Source organism: Manduca sexta, unplaced genomic scaffold (genome assembly GCF_014839805.1).
Source record: "Manduca sexta isolate Smith_Timp_Sample1 unplaced genomic scaffold, JHU_Msex_v1.0 HiC_scaffold_2715, whole genome shotgun sequence".
NCBI lineage: Eukaryota > Metazoa > Arthropoda > Insecta > Lepidoptera > Sphingidae > Manduca > Manduca sexta.
In genome coordinates, this window is record NW_023593707.1 from 1 (window position 1) to 20,540 (window position 20,540).

At 35.6% G+C, this 20,540-nt stretch overlaps 2 protein-coding genes across 2 annotated transcripts; one reads left to right on the plus strand and one right to left on the minus strand.

Moving 5' to 3' along the window:
• Nucleotides 1–11,423: 11,423 nt before the first annotated feature.
• LOC119192380 (growth factor receptor-bound protein 2-like) lies at nucleotides 11,424–13,842 on the minus strand. Its single transcript, XM_037446197.1, has 3 exons — nucleotides 13,508–13,842; nucleotides 13,326–13,423; nucleotides 11,424–11,543 (listed from the first exon to the last, which is right to left on the minus strand). The coding sequence occupies exons 1-3, from the start codon at nucleotides 13,583–13,585 to the stop codon at nucleotides 11,465–11,467; spliced, it is 255 nt and encodes an 84-aa protein (XP_037302094.1). The 5' UTR covers nucleotides 13,586–13,842; the 3' UTR covers nucleotides 11,424–11,464.
• A 460-nt stretch (nucleotides 13,843–14,302) lies between these two features.
• Nucleotides 14,303–17,640, plus strand: LOC115440739 (40S ribosomal protein SA). The gene is given in 8 exon segments (XM_030165165.2): nucleotides 14,303–14,391; nucleotides 14,571–14,698; nucleotides 14,868–15,101; nucleotides 15,843–15,872; nucleotides 15,875–16,009; nucleotides 16,433–16,597; nucleotides 16,864–17,028; nucleotides 17,514–17,640. Coding segments are annotated over 7 exon segments (918 nt in total). The 5' UTR covers nucleotides 14,303–14,391; nucleotides 14,571–14,599; the 3' UTR covers nucleotides 17,604–17,640.
• Nucleotides 17,641–20,540: the final 2,900 nt, after the last annotated feature.

Consider the following 20,540-nt stretch of genomic DNA (forward strand, 5'->3'; position numbering starts at 1 on the left):
GCAGTGGCACGCATTATGACACTTTACGATGAAGTTCGGTAACTCTCAGGGAACACTAATGTGTTTTTATCCCGCAACGAAATTAATCATATAGAAAGATAGGGAGTAGTTGAATAAAGAATAGCAGTAGGCATTTAGTGTGGGAAGTTATTTGAGCTTTCAAATATCCCCTTATTATGATAAGAAGAAACGAGACAAACAAATTTATTACTGACAATGAGGGCTTGTTCCACAATGTATAAATAAACATCTCGAACATAATATAGTGCGACCAAATATCAAAGTCAAGTTTCCAAATAAATCCTAAACAAAGGAGTGTATTCAGCATTAACTGTCTTATACGTTAACTGGCGTATAACATTTACTTATACATTACTGGTGGTAGATCTCTCATATATCAGAGTCTGTCTGGTTAGCTACCACCGCAATGTCTATATTCTGCCGCTAAGCAGCAGTGTGTAGTCACTGTTGTGTTCCAGTTTGAAGGACATTGTAGCCAGTGTAACTACTGGACATAATAAGACCTAACACCTCATGTCTCAGGATGGCGAGCGCAGTGGAATACCAAACAATATTTTGTAATTCAAGATGTTGAATGGTGTTTCTACTGTTTATGTCGGACCGCTTATCATCTGGCGAACAGAAAGCTCGTCTCGTCATTCAAAGTAATAAAAAAAAACTTGTATTTTGTGAAACAGACCTTTAAAGATACCTACGATTTACAAATTTCCTGAGCCAAATGTTTTACGAACATATATATATCAAACGGTTTGACACTGGGTATTGAGAGGGATTTATATTTACAAATCCCGTTTGCGCCTTTCATCTCGCTCGTAAACAAGTAGAAGTAAGCGAATATATTCAGTAGAACGTTAAGAAGCGTTTATTATGAACTTGTCAAGTTTTCAATATAAATGGGAAGGCCGTTCTGGGATTTTATCACTGTCATCCAGTAGTCACGATACCGTCTGATGACTTGCTTGATTATACTAAAAGACCACAGTACGCAACCCTGTCGACCATTTCTGTAACACGGGCGTAACGGGAACTATCTGCATTCCAAAAAAATATTAAATATATCGTAGACTATCGAATCTTCACAGATACGTTTGTTTATCCGACACTACACTAAAATAACTGGACCAATTCCGACGGGTTCATACACGGATAAACATCTTGCGCATTTCCATACAAAAATGAGATACAACACTTTATTTAGGTATAACGTCCCGAGGAACAGTGATTGACGCTCCTAGGTAAAAATTGTTGTTTGACAAATCGTATACTATGTAATCCAGAGTATATTATATATCACGAGATAATTTCTTTTTAATTTCAATGATGAATTTGTGAGTGCCTACTGTGGCTACTATATTTTGAATTCGCCCGGATAACGACCACCGTACACAAGACCCACGTAAGTGTGTTGCGTTCCGGGATCAGCCTGTGTATATTCGGTATTAACAGGCCGGCATAACTGTGTCGACTGCCGAGGGGTAATCATCTCTTGTCAGTCGGTAGTCTATTGGGACCCATTCCACTCTACAGGTGCAGTGGGATCCATTTGCGGTGCACGAATTAAAAAAATTCGTCAGTCAAAACTACGAAACACATAGCATTACATAGACTAACCTTGAGAAATTAGTTGCTATATTTTATAACACCCGGTGATGCGACTGTTTCAATGTGAAAGTTCTTTTTATAATGGTTCGAACAGCTTTCTTGTAGTAACAACACCGTCTGAAATGGTGAGAAATTCTCAGACGATGCAAATTGCAAACATTACGCTTCGCATAATTTGATATCTGCTACCGTTTTAATATAATGTCTAAATCGCTCGTGGTTGAAAAGAAAATAGTTGTATCTAAGAAATAAAATTATATTAAATTTTTAGTAGTACATACCGAAATAAATATTTTAATTGAAGAAATATCATCGTTTTTAAATATAACAAAGAACAAAATATTTTGCATTGAGTTCATTCCAGACATGTTTTTCTTCGATATGCTTTCTAGAATATTGCAGTTATTGCGCTATACATACACCATTTTATCTTCGTTGAAGTAAAACAAAGATAAAAATGGTATTCAATGATACCTGCGTTGAATATTTATTATTTCTACAAATTCCTGCTTTAGGTGGAACTATACCCGTTCAACAGTTTAAAACAAAATACTGCTTCAGTTTTTAAAATTCGATTAAAAAAACGGTCTAATGTAGAGATTTAATCTTATGTAATAAAAATCTTAGTTCAAGTGTTTTTGCACACAAATGTACTTTTATAATAAAAATAAGTATAGCACATAATTTATTTAAGAATAAAATGCAACATAAAACTGGAAAACATCGCGCGCGTTCAAAGCGCAAGTTAATATTCTAGATTCGTTTAGACTCGACCCGTCACGAAGTTTTCTCGCGAATAACAGAGCGGGCGTGCTTGAACGCCACTGTACGTTTTACTAAAGGGGGGCTATAGACTAGCAATCCTTTCATGGAAATATGTGGCCGTTAATACCTAGCTACATTAGGATAGGGTATTAAAAAGGTAATACGATGGCTCCTAAGTAAACTGTCGTATCTGGAAAAAAGCGAAAATAATGTTTAGATATTTCACTTAATGTCCATTAGATTGAGAGACATCAAATATGTTGCTAAGGAGCAGTAAAGGTATAATTGAACTGTATTTATTAATCTCATTGTAGTAGTATGAAATATATTATTATATTTACCATGTTTTTGTACTTACTTTAGACAAATAATATATATATTATTTGACATCAAAGGATAAAACTATTTTTGTAATAAGACCAATAAAAAAAATACTGTAGGCAACGACGACGTTGACGATACAGGCTAGCCTAGTGTGAAAAGACCATAGGATATAAATTCAAATGTACTTTGTTTCAGTTGAACTATGGTCATTAATCATCACACTATAAATAGTAAATTTAGTTTTGTTACTATAATAAATATTAAATAAGTAAATATTAATCTATGGTATCAACAGAATCGCATACGACTGAATTACGATATTCCATATTTATTACATCAAGCTACCGGTGTAACGAATCTTATGTAGTCTCTGTTGTAGTAAACTGTTTGGACAATACTAGGTTATTTTATCGGTCAATGAATGCGGGGCTTTATGAATGCCAATATGGCAACAAAACCAACTCAACCTTTCCGTTAAAGTTTCAATATTTTTATATTTTGCTTACAAAATATAATGATTGATTGATTCCTTCCTAATCGAATTTCGGCTAATGCGGCCAATCTCAACGGAGGTCAGCCAAGTGCGCAGGAGATGTTATAGTGCACAAGTGTGCGTGCAATACACAGGTGCCCTTTTTGTTCCTTCATTCTCATAGTCGGGTGTGACGGTCATCCGACATGACTGGAGAGAGATCAGACGCAGGACCAACGGCTTTACGTGCTTTCTGAGACACGGGGGTCTCACATCGCCATCTTCCTGATTCCGAACTGCGACTGAGTTATATTTTTAAGATGAAAAACCCAGTCACAATTATTTTGGCCCAACCTGGGATTCGAACCCAGGACTCCAGCACGGTAGTCGTACTTCTAACGTATACAAATACAACTACACCACCAAAGCAGTCAAAATATAATATGCTCACTTACAAGACTAAATTAAGTATAATCAATCAATCCATATAAAATATGATCATAATGAAAAGACTTACAACCGATTAAAGCCTCATTTTATATTTAATAAACATCAAAATATTGACACAAAATTGCTCGTTTATAAGCCGCCTAAGACATGCCAAGGTTTCATTTAATTGGCCAGAGGGTGCGCAATAAGGTCGCCTCGGTTTCGATTAGCTTACGATTCTGATTAAATATTAATAAAATATGATTGAACGCGGTTCGTGATATTAGGCACAAAACAGTCGTATCGAGTTCATTATAAACATGGTAACGAAATTAATTTAATTTTATTGACGGAAATTTCAAGATATTGAAATAACTTTATAGCTACAGCATTTATAAGCTTTTCTTTTTTTTAGAACACAAGACAGCTTGAAGAAACATTTTACGTAATTTTTGACATGAGCCTTTGCTTCTTTTGATCTTAAACTAGACAATATGAAACCTGAACAATTCGTAAAATAACAAATCAGTTTGTTTACACTGACTACAAGTTCCTTGAAATCCGGTTCAAATTATACGATCCATTAATCATTCATGGCATTTTACGGAATATCTTGTATCAAATTTATCATCTTATTGACTTCAGCCCGCCTCTTGACGTCAACCCTCGTTAGCATTATGCAATGCGACTGCTTAAGTTACGCACAAGTCATGCTGGAGAACAAAGCATTTGAAAAAAGTTGTTCTTTGTAATTTTTTATGTAATCCTAAAATTTACAAATTTCATTATAAACTAGTTGACCCGATAGACGCTGTCCCGTCTTAACTATGAATTTGCAGCGCGCATTTTGTCAATCGCTGACAGTTATTTCAAACAATTGACAGTTATATAAAAATAATATTTTCGTTAAGTTTTCTTAAGGCGATACCTCAAGGTCCATTTTCATACATTTTGTTTCGGCTTTAATCTGGGTAACTAAACAAGTATTGGCAAGTAAAGAATTTAAATTCACGTCTAGTTAGTGATTAGTTCTCGCAATTGAAAGAAAAACGTAAAAATAATTAATAATCATGGATATTTCGGCCTTTAAAATTTAATATGACGAAATTTTAAAGGCAGAAATATCCATGATTAAAGGCGAAACAAAATGTATGAAAATGGACCTTGAGGTATCGCCTTAAATTTTCTAATTTTCCACGTAAATTTTTTGGAATTTTTTCTTTCATAAGAACCTTCTGATAATAAGAAACACAACAAAAAAAAATTGTGAAATCGGTCCAGCCGTTAACGCGCGATGGCGTGACCAAGGGAAACAGGAATTCATTTTTATATACATATATAGATATATAGATTAATAAAAAAAAAAAAATTACCTGTGTTGGTTATCCACGAAAATTTTGACAATTTATTGGTACAGTGCAACCTAACCCTTATAAGTAACTGCAACTTAATAACTAAACTTGCCACTTTCAGTGGATTCCTTCCGTTCCTAAAAGCATTATTGGTTGGAGCTAAGTTAGCAACGATTTTCAATTAATCACGAACCATTAATTGTACCACGGAACGGGAGCACGGATGCGAACAAGTTTGTAACTAACTTCAAGGTCACGTTTGTTGTTTTGGGGCGCAAAAACAACTGAAACGTGAAGAAAAGTATTGAGCTTAAACTCAAAATTATGGTAAACTAATTTTTGTTTGCGGCTTTTTCCACGTGAAAGAGTTTTCCGGGATAATTTTTTTTCCGACTTACTTGACATGTATCCTTATATTATGACCAAACTACACAAAATCATTATAAATTTTAGCCTATGTTATATTCTGATGTATAACCAATATTATTGTAAAGTTTCATCCAAATCCGTTCAGTAGTTTTTTTGTGAAAGAGGAACAAACATACATACATCCATCCTCACAAACTTTCTCATTTATAATATTAGTAGGATGGTCCAACGAAGTAAGCGATATTAGATACAATAGTTTCGGGAGTGTTTGAATGGAACCCTCTTTAACTAAACCCGGTGACCCTTGAAGTTACTACTTGGTTGCTTTTTAATGTAGATACAATCTACAGGAGCACTGATGGTAGTCATTTTAAGAAACTTACATTTATTATATAAGTTTTGAATTGTTTTATGTTTTTAAAGCAGTAAACACTTAAACATTAGTTGGTGGATGCCTTTGCCTACCAGTAAAACGGATTAGCCTTTTATGATACAACTTTATTTATTTCTCCTTCGAACAAAAAGTTATAATAAATTAAATTCCATAACGAATTATTTATCTCTTTTTAAATTTGAAATCATATAATTGTTTTCTAGTTAGATACAACTGTAAAACACTATCTTGAGTCATTGTTAGACTCTTCTTAACCTATAGCTAGACCAGCAAAATAAGAAACCTGCTTTGGAGGCACATTTGTTATTTCGTTTTAAGTTAAGATTGTCTTTACAAGAAATTACTTCCATTGTAGCATGTTATTGTGAAGCTCTATTTCCTAGTCAAGCCTATATAAGTGTTATCGAGCGTCATCGACTGAGGAATGCTAGTCCTATTCTGCCTCGATCAAGAGCAAGGTCGACGCTGATAATATCCAAGTGTCCGTATCTATACTCAAACGCGAAATATATATACACAGAATTAGATGAACCTTTAGTTAATTCAGTAAAAAACCCCGCTCGTATCGGCATTAATGTGCAAGATTTTTAGAATAAAGTTAAGTTTTACGGGTGGGATTTATGCAAGTCAAACTAGATTTCATAGTGAAATGACTATGCCAATACTGAAATGGATAGGTAGAGATGAAGTTAATGCAAATTTTACTGTAGAACGTAGAGCTCATTTTCATTCTAAGATGTGAAAGGGATCGGATGTATCACTATATCAAGTCAAACGAGATGTGTATATGATATATCCTTCGGGGAATTAAAAAGATATGGTGTTTATTTTTGCCATTTCCAGTAAATTTTTTACATTGCTGGGGCTGACCAAATGAAATTTGCATGTGGTTTTCCATTAGAAAGAAAAAAATATTTGGGCCAGGACACGTGATATATTTAAAAGAGTGAAAAAGAACTAAAACCATTTATCATGACCCAACCGCGACAAATATTAATGACGTCACGTTAAATAGAAATTGATGCCCGCCAATTGTGCCTTATATGGCGACAGACTCGCCCGCTATCACGTTACGGGATGAAAATCTAGCGTTGCTGACGTGTTAGCACTAATCTAACATCCATTTCCACGTCGAAACTAATACGATCGAGCAATTTCGTTCCACCGAATTCGGCCCCACGTGACGAGATTAATCCGTTCGTCCTCTATACGATGTCATTTACATTGTCACCCATCGAAGGAAATATGTATCCGAATGGGAAGGGTATCATTATGTTCACTGGAGAGTAAACTTGAATACATGAATACTGAACACGAATTGAGGAAATAACTTTATAAAGTGTTATGGCTTGTTTGCTGGGTCAAGAATGTGTTGCTTGACCAGCATTGTTGGGTTGGTCAGATCGTAAAAGACCTTTGGTAGATTTCATCAATTTATCAATTACTAATGCTTATGCTTTGTATAAGCAGTTCTGGTATAAAGCATAAAGAATTTGTTTATATTGCCATGAATTTTAGACTTTTAAATCTGCTCGATTTTAACACCTTGTGTACGGTAGACGCTATTTGGGCCACTATAAAATATGTTCTACCACCAGCAAGAGATTCGACATGATTTAATAATCATGACGAATCTCTATTGACGATACTATGTTTACGAAAATTCTCAGAATGTCGTCTTTTTTGCTGGACACTGCATGTTAAATACAGAATACTTAAGATAATAGTATGTTTTAAGATAAATTCTGAATTAACATACAGTCATCATCATCATCATTTCAGCCGGGAATCGTCCACTGCTAGGGCTCCCCCTTTAGTGCCATAGGGACCGGTTCTGGTCCGCCCTCATCCATCGGACTCCGGCGACCCTCACCAGATATCGTCGGTCCATCTCGTGGGGGGCCTGCCTACGCTGCGTCTCCCGCAACACATGACATACAATGTCCAGAGAATAAGACGACAATCTGAGAATTTATCTCAAACATGTTGTCTATCGTATCAATCACGTGAAGTTTGATTTATCAATGATTTATTTTAACATTTGTTACGAATATTTTTGTGTTTCACGATTCTTAACCGCATAGCAACTGAAAGTTATTCATTGATACAGATTAGTTCTTTCGCTGTTTTTCTACGATATCCTCACAATAATGCTTAGGAAAATAGGTAAAAAGCTTCTGAGTTGTGGTGGCGTCAGGAATAAGATATGTTTGTATGATAGTGTATATTGCCATTTTATGCAAGAAAGATGGAACTTTTTTTAAATAGCTTATTGGCCAGAATTTATTTGTAGCCAGTGGTACTACTGGATATAATAAGACAGCATCCCATATCTCAGGATAACCAGCGCAGTGGAATACCAAACAATACTTTGTAATCCTTTTGAATGGTGTTTCTACTGTTTATGGGCGTTCGTATCGCTTACCATCAGGCGAACTGTAATCTCGTCTCGTTATTCAGACATAAAAAGTGCCAATTGCATCTTGAGAATATGCAACGATATTGTTAGAATTTCATCCTAAGAAAGAACAATCTCGTCCATGTAGCCCCACAATTACTCTTTCATATAACATGTGACCGTTACTGTAAGTAGTCAGTCTAAGTTTGTACGAATGATACGGTACAGGGCACCCAGTGGTCAAAGTTTTGGAGGGTCGATTGTTATTCGTAAAGTCTCACGGCTTACAATCAACCATGCGTATAATTTGTTATTAGTTGTTGGATAAAGTAGTTTTGGGAACGTAAAAGCGTTCCGTACGACACGATTTAGGTGCTATAGGCGAGAAACGTAAAAATTTTTAGAAAACCAAAAAATGGCAATAACTGGAATTACTGACACCCTACATGACGCCTTTATCCTCGAATGGGTAGGCAGAGGTGCAAACCAGGGCACCCATTATTCATTAAGAATTTACCGGGTTGATATTGAGTAGAAAAACCTAATATCAATTTACTCGACTCAGGATTCGAACCCGTAACCTCAAAGCATCGGTCGTACAACGCACGCAATACAACACCACCGAGACAATCACATATCCGACCTCTTTTCTCAATGACGTACAACGGTTTTATACAAATTTTATAATGCAAGCCCAACCTAATTACAAAGCACTGAACGTTTGATTTGCCTATCACCAGCAGCACCTCAAGAACAACGATACCACATATCATTTAGATATTTGTTTGTAAACATTAAGTCATTAACATTGATTAATTTAATTACATTGTAATTCCACGAATTCGTTATCTTAACAAAAGCGTAAGTTTTGTAAACAATTCGTTACGGCGAAACGGATTAGTTATATAAAAAAATGTCTGGATAATGCTATATTTAAATATTGAAAGGGATATTATAATTTAATCGTTTTTGCCCGCGGCATAGCCCACCTGAAAAAGATTTTTAAGATAAATATATTTCCCCGGGATAGAGAGAAGAAATGCTTCCCAGGGTCTCAAACTACTTTTATACCAAATTACATTGAAGCCTGCTGGGCAGTTTTTGAGTTTATCGCGTTCAGACAGGCAGACAGATGCGTCGGGGGACCTTGTAAGAGGAACAAACTCTTCAGCTTTATATAATTGTATAGAGTATAGATGTCATTTCATGGGCTTCGGACGGTCTATTTTTGCTATAGCAGATTTTCTACAGCAACAATGGGCCAGTCCAATAAGAGCCAATATTTACCAGTTGCTGTTGCGATACGTATGGCGACTTAGAATTTAGGTAACAAAATGTTTCTTAGGAACATTTTCATTTTCAAAAAAAGGTTTTAAAAACCCAGCTCATAATGACGCAATTTAATTTTTTTATAACTTATAATAAGAAAACAGAAATCGAAGGCATGATCTATTTTTGTTAGGAAACAAACAGGTTAACAGGGTTTTATGAATTTAAAAGACTTCAGACGATAAGCAAACGCCTACGAAGATGTAAACACGCGTTGCCTCCATCTGTATCAAAAAGTGCTTCGTCATGCACTATACAGTTCACTGCATACATTATAGACAGCCTAAGTTCAATTCGCTTGTATTTTTCATCACTACAGTTGTATCACTAGTTCTTTGATAAATCGGAAAATTAATTATATAAAAACAAACCTTTACTCTTTCATTTGATTTAATTTACAAAGGCGTAAGGTGGTTTTATCAAATCTTGGACAAAGTCCATTTTACAAGTCAGTTTTAAAACTACAGCTGTAAGCATTATTACATTGTTCTATTAAAATAATTGTTTAAATAATTAACTAAAACATAGTTTTACATAAATTACGTGTCATATATATAATAATTTACTTTGTATTAAATTAATTGGTCCCGCGTTGGAGAGGACGCACCTGCTTTTATTTTAGGCTAGCTGATAGATATCGGGAAACATGGAATTTTATTTACATTACTATTATTTGCTTGTAGTAAAATTTTACGAATCTAGATTCCGTTCACTGGAGTTTTGTTTACAATAGTAGTGAAAGCTACATCGAAATCACTTTAGCCATTTATGAACGATGCGGGACAAAATAACTAATATGCTATTGTTTATATGGGTTTTGAAATAAATTCTAAAACTCAATCAAGAAGGTTTTATATAACTACAAAAAGTTCTTTTTTTTTTTTAAATTAATTCTAAAATTTTAACTAAGAAGGTTGTAACTGAATTTGTTAAAACTTATTCAATGGGTTATAACAAAAGGTGTGTTTTACAATGTTTCATTAAACACTGTCATGTTGAACACAACTTATTCGAAGCTTCGACTTTGGTATTTGGTATAATTATTAATCCCATATAATTATATCATATTGAATTTCGCACTGACATAAATAGAAATATTAAGGTCCCATACACTTTTTATACGATAGAATATACTAAAATATTGGTCTTTAGTATGAAATATTAAAAAACGGAAAATATATGTATTGATGTGCAATTCAAGTGTAGATAATATTGACACATAGTATGATTGTATAGCTAGTATAATTATAAATGATGTCCCTAATATTATATTATATGTAATACGGAAATAAACAAGATATCGTTTAAGGTTCAACTATTATCAGTAATCACAAAATAAATATTCAATCACTTAATAGCGTAGTCATGAAATTAGTCACTCGCACACAATCATTTAAATGTATACCATTAGTAACTTGTTTACTTATTTGAATGAACTTACCAGATGATTACCAATCTGGTATTTTACAATTATTGGTGGAGAGTATAATGAACTATATTTCGATCTTTGCCAAACTTGCTTTGATATATATATTTTTTGATAGAAAATACTAGTTTGTCTTGCGCATGCGTTCTATACTCTTACAAGCGCCCAGGGGGTCATGGGCGGGAATGGGCATATTTACGAATAATTGCTATGAAAAATCGATTTTAGGTCTTTTTAAAAATATTTTGCACCTAAAATAACATATTGTTTTTTTTTTATATGTATCATAAATTTTGAATTAAGAACTTCTAGAAATATAGTTAGCGTGCAGTTTTCTTGGGGGCACCGCCATAACAATAACCCAAATTGTTCATGCTATGGAATACTTTTAATTCCAAGAATGTTGGAACACATAGTGTGCCTGAACCACTCAAAATTAAGCATGTTAATGGTAATAGTCACTTTTGGACATAAAACAGTCAATGGAGTAACCAAAAGATACAAGTATCAAATGAAATTTTGCTACAGGCCCTGTCACTTACTTGACAGATAGAGAGAAGTCACCGGGCTGGATTCGCTGATTCTAATCAAGAAACCGCCCTTCAGGTTTGTTTCCTAACAGCTTCTCTGCATCTGCCCTGGTGATTCTTCCATAATACCAACTGAAAACAATTCATGTGATTAATAACATATTCTTATGGAGAATGACTGGCTCGGTGGTATAATTATTGTACTGTGTATGCTTTACAAGTAGTGTGTTGAGTTATTTTGTGATTGCCATGTTGGGCAAAGCAATATGGTGTTTTTTTGCTCAGTATTCTGGAATAGGGCTCTGGAATGTGGCAATAGGCATATATTATTATATCAGGTGTATACAGTAAGCTAAATGCAGGTAACATCTCTGCCTACCTGAATAGGGAAAAGGTATGATTATATGTATACGTAATGGGGAAAACAAATGTTTCATATTTGATACAAAGGTCCTGTAGAAGTATTATTTGAAGAGGAGCGCTGATGTGGTTACAAGCATAGTTTTCCTTCCTGAACATGATACAATAATGATTTATTGTATGACATGTGGTATTTTACTTTTAAACACATGAAATTCTTGTATGAGTTTTAAAATTGATTTTATGATGGATTTGTTTTTTGTAGAATAGTGTTAAAGCACTGGATAATCACAGTTAATTTCTTCTTGAAGTATTATGAATAAAATAATTTTATTGAAATAAACACTGCAACATTCATGGTCAGGGGGAGATAAGCACTAAGTGTGTGAGCTGTAGATTGGGAAGTTTGGATTAACTGTCTGACACAAATTGCCCAAGATAGGATCTCCTAAACGGGTTGAAGTCAAGGAGGTGGTTAGCTATACAAACTCAGCTAAATTATTTGTGTAACATAATTAAATATGTGCTATGCCAACCTTATATTTAACTGGGATTAGGTCAGGTGAAGGTAACGGTGAAGGAAAACATCGTGAGGAAACCTGCACATCTGAGAAGTTCTCTATAGGAATTTCGAAGGTGAGTGAAGTCTATCAATCCACACTAGGCCAGGGTGGTGGACTAAGGCCTAATCCCTCTCAGTAGTAGAGGCCCATGCTCAGTAATGGGCAAGTATATAATACAGGGCTGATATTATTAGGTCAGGTGAAACAGATGTCTTGTATTAAAAAATCATTGAATAGCAAAACAGAAAAACTAATAAACACGGCAACATTCTAGCTAGACCGGCTCACTAACTTGGTACTGTATCATGCAACAGTATTGTCCTATTAAATGAATAAACAATACACAAATGACTCACAATATAATCTGTAAACAATGTTGTTCATAATGATCATGTTTTGGCTTGTTTTGTCACTTTCTACATTAAACTGATTGTTATAAGAGTAAAAGAGCAAAGCTTTATTATATTTCAACACTGCTTGTAGTTTAGCAAACTGTTTACATGATAATGCTTTGACAGTTTATTTTCATATGTTTCTTGGTAATGTGATGAAAACCAGCTGTTTTAGAGAAATTGTAATAAGTCTTGCTTGTTTTATCTATGCTAAACAATTTGTGTGATAAACTATGTTGAAATAGAAAAATTAATGGTATGATTTATAAATGATGGAAGTACATGAATTGGTTAGGCTATGTGTAGTGTTTTGGGATTAGGTAAAGATAATTTTGTTTTATGTTATGTGTAATACCTTATAAATGACTTGGTGTTTTTACATAAAACTTGAAGTATAATATGTGTTTAGCACAGTTAACAGTGTAGAGTGTAAAAATGTGAACAATAAAACTTATGATACGTTTTACAAGCGAGAATCCAAACAATTAAGATTTACGTTGATAAAGCGACTGGTTCTTTTTACTTGGTTGGTACTGTTTATAACTGCTTTGAATGCAACTTGAGAAATTTCCCACAAGCACGGGAGATTCACCACTCACCTATGACTCTTCATTTGAATATAGTTGCTAGGGATGAGCCCTTCTTTTCCATCTAACTCTGCTCTATACCAGTTCATATCGTCCTCCATATTAAGTATCTGCAATATCAAAAATTCTAGAAAGAACCTGTCATCTTACTGTATAAAAAGTCTTTCTACTACAAGATACAAAGCTCAACTTGCCTTCAGAACTTGATTCTTCCTAAAACTGAGCTCATCATCTGCAGTCGCAGTAAAATCGTGTTTTGCTATAGCCTCCATGATCAAATTAGGCACTTCACTAAAATGTCACCGAATACCAAAATAACTCACGAAGTAGATAAATTATAAACACAGTTACAAGTCAAGGTACTAAAGTAATCATAATGCATGTATTGTCGTACAGAATTAACTACAATTAATGCGTTTTAGTCAAAATGCACCAAAAAATTTTTTCCTCTCGAACTACACATCACTCACTTCACCAGTCACAAAAAGTATGGGAGTTGTTGCCACAGATTTAAATTTCTGGTATTTTTTAATTGGCAACATTGATGTTGGTTTGAATTGTCGACCATAGAGTAAAATTTTATATGAATGTCCTGCATCCTGCCACTCTCGGACTACTTTCTAAATTATTATTGAGAAGAAAATTTATTGTAATTAACATTTTTTAGACATGTAAATATTGTTTTGCAGATATTTCATTAATTATGTGTATAAAATATATGTTACATAAGACGTGAATAAATTATTGAGTTGGTCTGATTTGAAAGTATTTATATTGTGGCAAAGTGTTCAGTTTGGTATTTTTTTTTGGAAAATAATTTGTTTCTTTCCTTTAAACAACAAATTTTACAACACTCACGCATATTTAATAATATTTCTGTAGTCTTCTTCTACTTCTGGCTGAATATAAATTGTATAATTCCATTTTCACATCCTTCTGCAGGACAGCAGGATTTTTATGTTGCCATCTAAATAGAAATTGGCAACAAAGAATATGTCAAAATGAGAGTTCAGTTTGACAGTGACGTAAAATAGACAGTTCTTTCATGTCCATTTCGCCTCCCAGTGGCATTATACGCGTAAGTATTTTTTTAAAATCTTTCGATATTTGCAGGATCTCGTAGATTTATTCAACAAAATGGTGAACAACATAGTGTACGATGTTAATTTAATTGATTCCGTATTATATTTTCTTTGAATTTAAGTAGTAAAGTGACAGAGCTTGTTTCATAGCCGTGTGTACATTTTCATATTTCAGGTTTAGTCGTAACTCATACAAACGCAACGATGTCGGGAGGATTAGACGTGCTCGCTCTAAGCGAAGAGGATGTCACCAAGATGCTTGCAGCCACCACCCACCTCGGGTCGGAGAACGTTCACTTCCAGGTAACGACAACAATCGGATCGTAAACATAACCTCTAATAGCATGATGATAAGAGAATCCGTTCCATTTTACACTGAAGACAGTGAGGATCCATTCTCCCAACTGATGATTTCTCTTACCATTCCATTTTGGATCTAAATATTCTTGGAATAATGAAGGTATTTGCTTAGATGGAGACGTACGTGTACAAACGCCGAGCGGACGGCACACACGTGATTAACCTTCGTCGTACCTGGGAGAAGCTGGTGTTGGCCGCCCGCGCCGTCGTGGCCATCGAGAACCCCGCGGACGTGTTCGTGATCTCGTCGCGTCCGTTCGGCCAGCGCGCGGTGCTCAAGTTCGCAGCGCACACCGGCGCCACACCTATTGCCGGACGTTTCACTCCTGGTGCATTCACTAACCAGGTAAATAGTTACTGAATTCTTTAATTTTTATAATGCTATGGTTATTATAAGGTTTAAATCATTATTCGATATTGTTTCAGTGAAATCACCATAATTTTTTTTCTTGCATTACGTATTTTTAAGGCGATACCTCAAGGTCCATTTTTATACATTTTGTTTCACCTTTAATCTGGGTAACTAAACAAGTATTGGCAAGTAAAGAATTTAAATTCACGTCTAGTTAGTGATTAGTTCTCAAAAGTTGAAGAAAATGTAAAATAATTATCATGGATATTTCTGCCTTTAAAATGTCGTCATATTAAATTTTAAAGGCCGAAATATCCATGATTATTAATTATTTATACGTTTTCTTGGGCTTGGACATTAATAGTAATGTGATTTGTAACTATTTGAATACTCTTGGAGTACATAATGTATGCATTTAGAATGAGTATAAGTTCTGTTTTATATTTCGAACCATGTAATATTCGAACAGCTGAAATAAATGATATAATATATTTCTTAAGAGAAGGACATTCTTTTGTGTTCTTCAGGCAATCTAAGTTTTAATTTAGTCCACTTACTTTTCATTCCCTAGAGAATGAATTAGGCAAATAAATGACTATATACTCAATGATGACAAACAAACTAAGGAACCACTGAATTTTTAATGATTACACATTTGTCTGAGTCTCTGCTTTAACAACAATATACCCCACTATATATATCTAGCACTTACAAGCATTATCGTTTTGTTAACAGATTCAGGCAGCGTTCCGTGAGCCGCGTCTCCCCTGATTGTGTTGGACCCTGCCCAAGACCACCAGCCCATTACTGAGGCTTCCTACGTCAACATTCCAGTCATTGCCTTCTGCAACACTGACTCCCCTCTCAGATTTGTTGATATCGCCATCCCTTGCAACACTAAGGTATGTTATTTATTATTATTTTTCATTATATTTTTGGACAAAATTAGTATTGGACTGCTTTTATTTAAGTAGTTCCAACAAAAATATTAGTTTAGAGAATAATAAAACTAAAAGAAAATGATACCAAGTTACTCTTACAATTTTATAGTGAAAAAAAAAATATGATAACTCTGATTGTATGTTCAAAATATTTTATAGTTTGCTTTAAAATAATATTAATAAAATCTGAATGTCTAGGTAACTTTGTGAAAACACTGATAAACTGTAGAAGGCCTTATATAAAAGAATTTTGATTGACTTAAGGTGCAATACTTTCTATAAACACAGTTATTAACTTGGTCAGCTTCTAGTGGCAGTTTAAGTTAGCTTATAGAGGTAAATTCTAGCCTCTTTTTCGAATAACATTTTATTGTTATATTCCAGTCATCCCACTCCATTGGTCTTATGTGGGGGATGCTAGCCCGCTGAGGTGCTGAGACTTCACGTGGCGTGCTCGCTCGCGACCAGCGCTGGGACGTAGTGGTTGATCTGTTCTTCTACCGTGACCCTGAAGAAAGCGAGAAGGAGGAACAACAGGCTAAGGAACAGGTTTGTAGTGGCATCTAAAGTGTTTTGATTGATATTTAGATTTGTTTGCGTAACAAAGTATTAATGACACATAAGAATAGTTACAGTTGTTGTAAAAGATTGCTGGATCTTTTTATTTGTGTATCTGTACGACAAAGTGAAGTAATACATCTGGTATTAAATGAGGTCCCAAAAAAATGTGACCAGCCAACTTGCATTTTCACATTCAGTATTGTCCAAAGTATTGCTTGCATAATATCAGTATCTTTAACTGTAATTATTTCTAGGCTGTGGTGGCGACCAAGGCCGAGGTGCCTCCGCCGGTGCACGAGGACTGGAACGAGACTGTGGAGCCTGTGACGTCGTGGGTGGAGGACGCGCCCGCCGCCCCCGCCGCCGCGCCCGCTCCCGCCTTCGGAGCGCCCGCCGCGCAGGAAGACTGGGCCGCTCAGGTACGTACTGTTTTCATACACCCACTTCACGTATTCATCTCCATAGAAGTAGGCCAGTGAAAGTGAAACCAGGTCATATATTGTATTTCATCCCCTGTTATGATCGAGAGTGTCCCTGTCGCGATATTCGGTACAATATTTTACTGTTTATCTTGCTAAGACTGGCTATGTGAAATTTCATTGTATTTTCTGTGGTGGCTTAAAGCATTCTATAGCTTGGGTATTCAAGATTTATTATGCTGATACTTCTATGAAAATGGTAGTCAATAAATAAAATAAAACTTTAAATTTATTCCTCAAGTGTTATTAAAACTGGTACAACCCCAATGTATCGCAGTGTAACAGCGTTTGGTGTTAAATTTGTACCTAAAGAAAGCATTACTTTGTATTTTAGTAAAAAGCGTTTTTTTTGGTTGGTCAAAACACAGAATTTCAATTTTATTTGTATGTGATTGTTGAATTAATTATATTTATTTGGTGTACAGGTTCCGGACGAATGGAGCACGACTGCCGCGCCCGCCGCCGCCGGCACTCCCTCGTGGGGTGGAAACAACCAGGACTGGAGCGCATCGTAAACTGCGTCGCATTGGTTAATATAATATGACAAAATTATATTTTGTTTTACTTCTTACCCTTCAAGAAATAAGCCGTTGAATGCGCGGATGGTTATCAAAATCTTATGGATTAGCTTTTGCCTGCGGGTCTGCCATTGTGTATAAGTTTTCCGGATCTATATTATGTTAGCCTTTAGCACTCGGGAGTAATGTAGCCTCCTATTAGTAAAAGAATTATAAAAATTGGTTCATAGTTCCAGAGATAATCCTTACAAAGTTACAATCTCGCACATTCCTCTGTATAATATTAGTATAGATTAGATGGTAATAACTTACTATCCATTGCAATAAAAGATAAAATCTGCAATGAATAAATGTTTACTAGGAGAGTCTTCAAAATTGGCACTTCAAATTAGTGACATCCATTAACCACTTGGTCCACAGGGCCCGGTATTCATAAGTTATAGCCTATCAGTGGCGAAGGGTGAAATTTTTCGAAAAGGAATCAGACAACAGAAACTTGGGTACTAATAGATCTTAGGTCTGCAAACCAAAAAAATGATAATTAGATTTTACATAAATTACGAAAGGTAGGCCGAAAGGAGTCTGGTTATATGGACCCTTGGCCACTAGCCTGTTCTATAGAAGAGTGCGTAGTTGTGCTCAGCGTGAAGTTACAGTACAAAAGCTACGCTACGTCTGTCGTCAGCAGCTTATCTTCAGAAACAATGTCGCTATTTGTGACTAAAACGTGAGATAGACTTCGCAGCCATATAACTACAGTTTAACTGGTGGTTGTTCTCTCATATGTGAGTCCGCCTGGGTAGGTAGTAGGTACCACCTCAATGACTATTTCTGCTGCCAAACAGCAGTGTGCAGTCACTGTTGCGTTCTAGTTTGAAGGATATTGTAACTAGTGTAACTACTGGACATAATGGGACTTAATATCTCATGTCTCAGGATGGCGAGCGCGATGGAATACCAAACAATACTTTGTAATTCATGGTGTTGGATGGTGTTTCTAATGTTTATGGAAGGTCGTATCGCTTACCATCAGGCGAACGGCAAGCTCGTCTCGTCAGTCAAGGAATAAAAACAAAAAATAAATGTGTGCCGCATAAATGAATCTTCATACAACTACGATAGGTTTATAATAAATTATATTTAATTTTACACATGGCCATATACATGAAATCTGTAAACGCAAGTGTACTTCGGGTTTCCTTGGTTTGATATTATACGCAGTACGATACTCTTGAACGGTGCCTGAGTTTTCAATTCATAATATTGTTTCGCTGGTCCTGCACTTCTGTATTGATTTTCCCCGAGTTTGACTTCAGTGTTGTTTAGCAAAAGTCCTAGAGAAATATGAACTCTTAAGGTTTCCACTAAAGGTGTGCGAGAGTGCTAAGTTGTGGGGGTGAAGCTGTGAAACTTCTCACCAGAACTACGCTAAGCGAGGTTGGGATTTGATTAATATTGATGGTTTTAGGAAGTAATATTGATAGATTTATATCCTAATGCCTTATACCTATTTAGTTTCGCAACAGTTCCAGCCCGGGATTTAGGGGGGACAAGACGGGGCCCATGCCCTGGCAACGTTCAAGTCAAATTCAAACTTGCTAGAACGAATACACAACTTATCATTAACGCTATTTTGACTACTGGGACGTCTAGTAAACACAAATTATTTTTCGCGTAGTCATAAGTCAAAAAGCGCACTCGCCCGCAGAAATCGGCGGCCAGTGCATTAGGCAATTAGTAAAACGCGCTTACATTTCAAGGCGGTTAGTGCGCGTGCGAAAGAGATAACGCTATATTTGGAAACTCCGTCCATTTCCCTCCATGGAGATGATTGGCAGGATGCCTTTCTAATACCCTATCATAATATTTTATTAAATTACAGATGAATTTAAGCATTGTACACACTTACGTAAAGCCTAAAATTTTGGGTGCACTTCTAGCGGTATCAGGCCGAATATGTTCAATGCTGACACCATCTACCTTTTGTGTTCGTGCTAGCTGAATTATAATTTCTCCATAAAGTCCTCTGAAATCAGATTTTGATTGTTTGTTGTACGAGCCGGCAAACAACTTAATCATTGTTGTGTGGTGGGGATTTTTTTTATTCTTTAATGTAGCGACACACGTACTAAAAATATCCCCTACTATCCATTGTTATGTAGAATTTTATGTGTATATTATTAGACTATCAAAACATCTATGTGATCATACAAGCACTCTTTTTTAAACATGTAGAAAGCATTAAGTTTACTTTTTACGATCCACCCCTGTTTCAAGCGAATCCCCCCAAACTAACTGGGGAATTGAATCGAGGACCTTCTGATCCATAGCCCATAAACACTGTCACTAGACAGAAAAGACTTGGACTGATATCAAAAGGTAATGTGTAAGTTTTTATATAATTTCAATTTTACTCATCTAAAGTATTGCTATTGTTAGTCACAGTTTATTTACTCCGTGAATATTGTGTATAGCTGTAACTGACAATTGTTAACACGCAATGTTTTTTAGATTCAAGGATATATATGCTGTTGGTGTATTTTATTGAATAAATAAACCTACGTAAAAGGCCAGCAATCTGAAGGGACAGGTTTACGTCGAGCCAAGACCGTGCTGATGGGTGGCGAAGTCTTCCACAACGGCACCACACCCCACAAGGCCAGGCGAGCTTGCCACTCCTCTGTATCCCCACCTTTCATAGCAGTGCCTTCTAGGTATTGATAGGTCGTACCTATTGAGATAGCTGTGGAACGTTTATAAGGGGGTAGGCAGAAACGCAATTAATGCACTTACATTCTTCAGTGCGTATTCCATTACTTGATGTGATAGGGGCGAGCCTATCGCCATATACGGCATAAATTGCGGATTCCGGGCAGTTGAGTTTTTATTGCTTTGAAGAAGACACGAGCTTGCAGTACGCCTGATGGTAAACCT

Excerpts from the sequence above, each read along its gene's own strand:
- LOC119192380 (XM_037446197.1), bottom strand. The coding sequence starts at position 13,585 with ATGGAGGCTATAGCAAAACACGATTTTACTGCGACTGCAGATGATGAG. Across the intron at positions 13,424-13,507 it reads GGAAGAATCAAGTTCTGAAG|ATACTTAATATGGAGGACGA; the intron begins GCAAGTTGAGCT and ends TTGATATTGCAG. Across the intron at positions 11,544-13,325 it reads ATTCAAATGAAGAGTCATAG|TTGGTATTATGGAAGAATCA; the intron begins GTGAGTGGTGAA and ends AATTGTTTTCAG.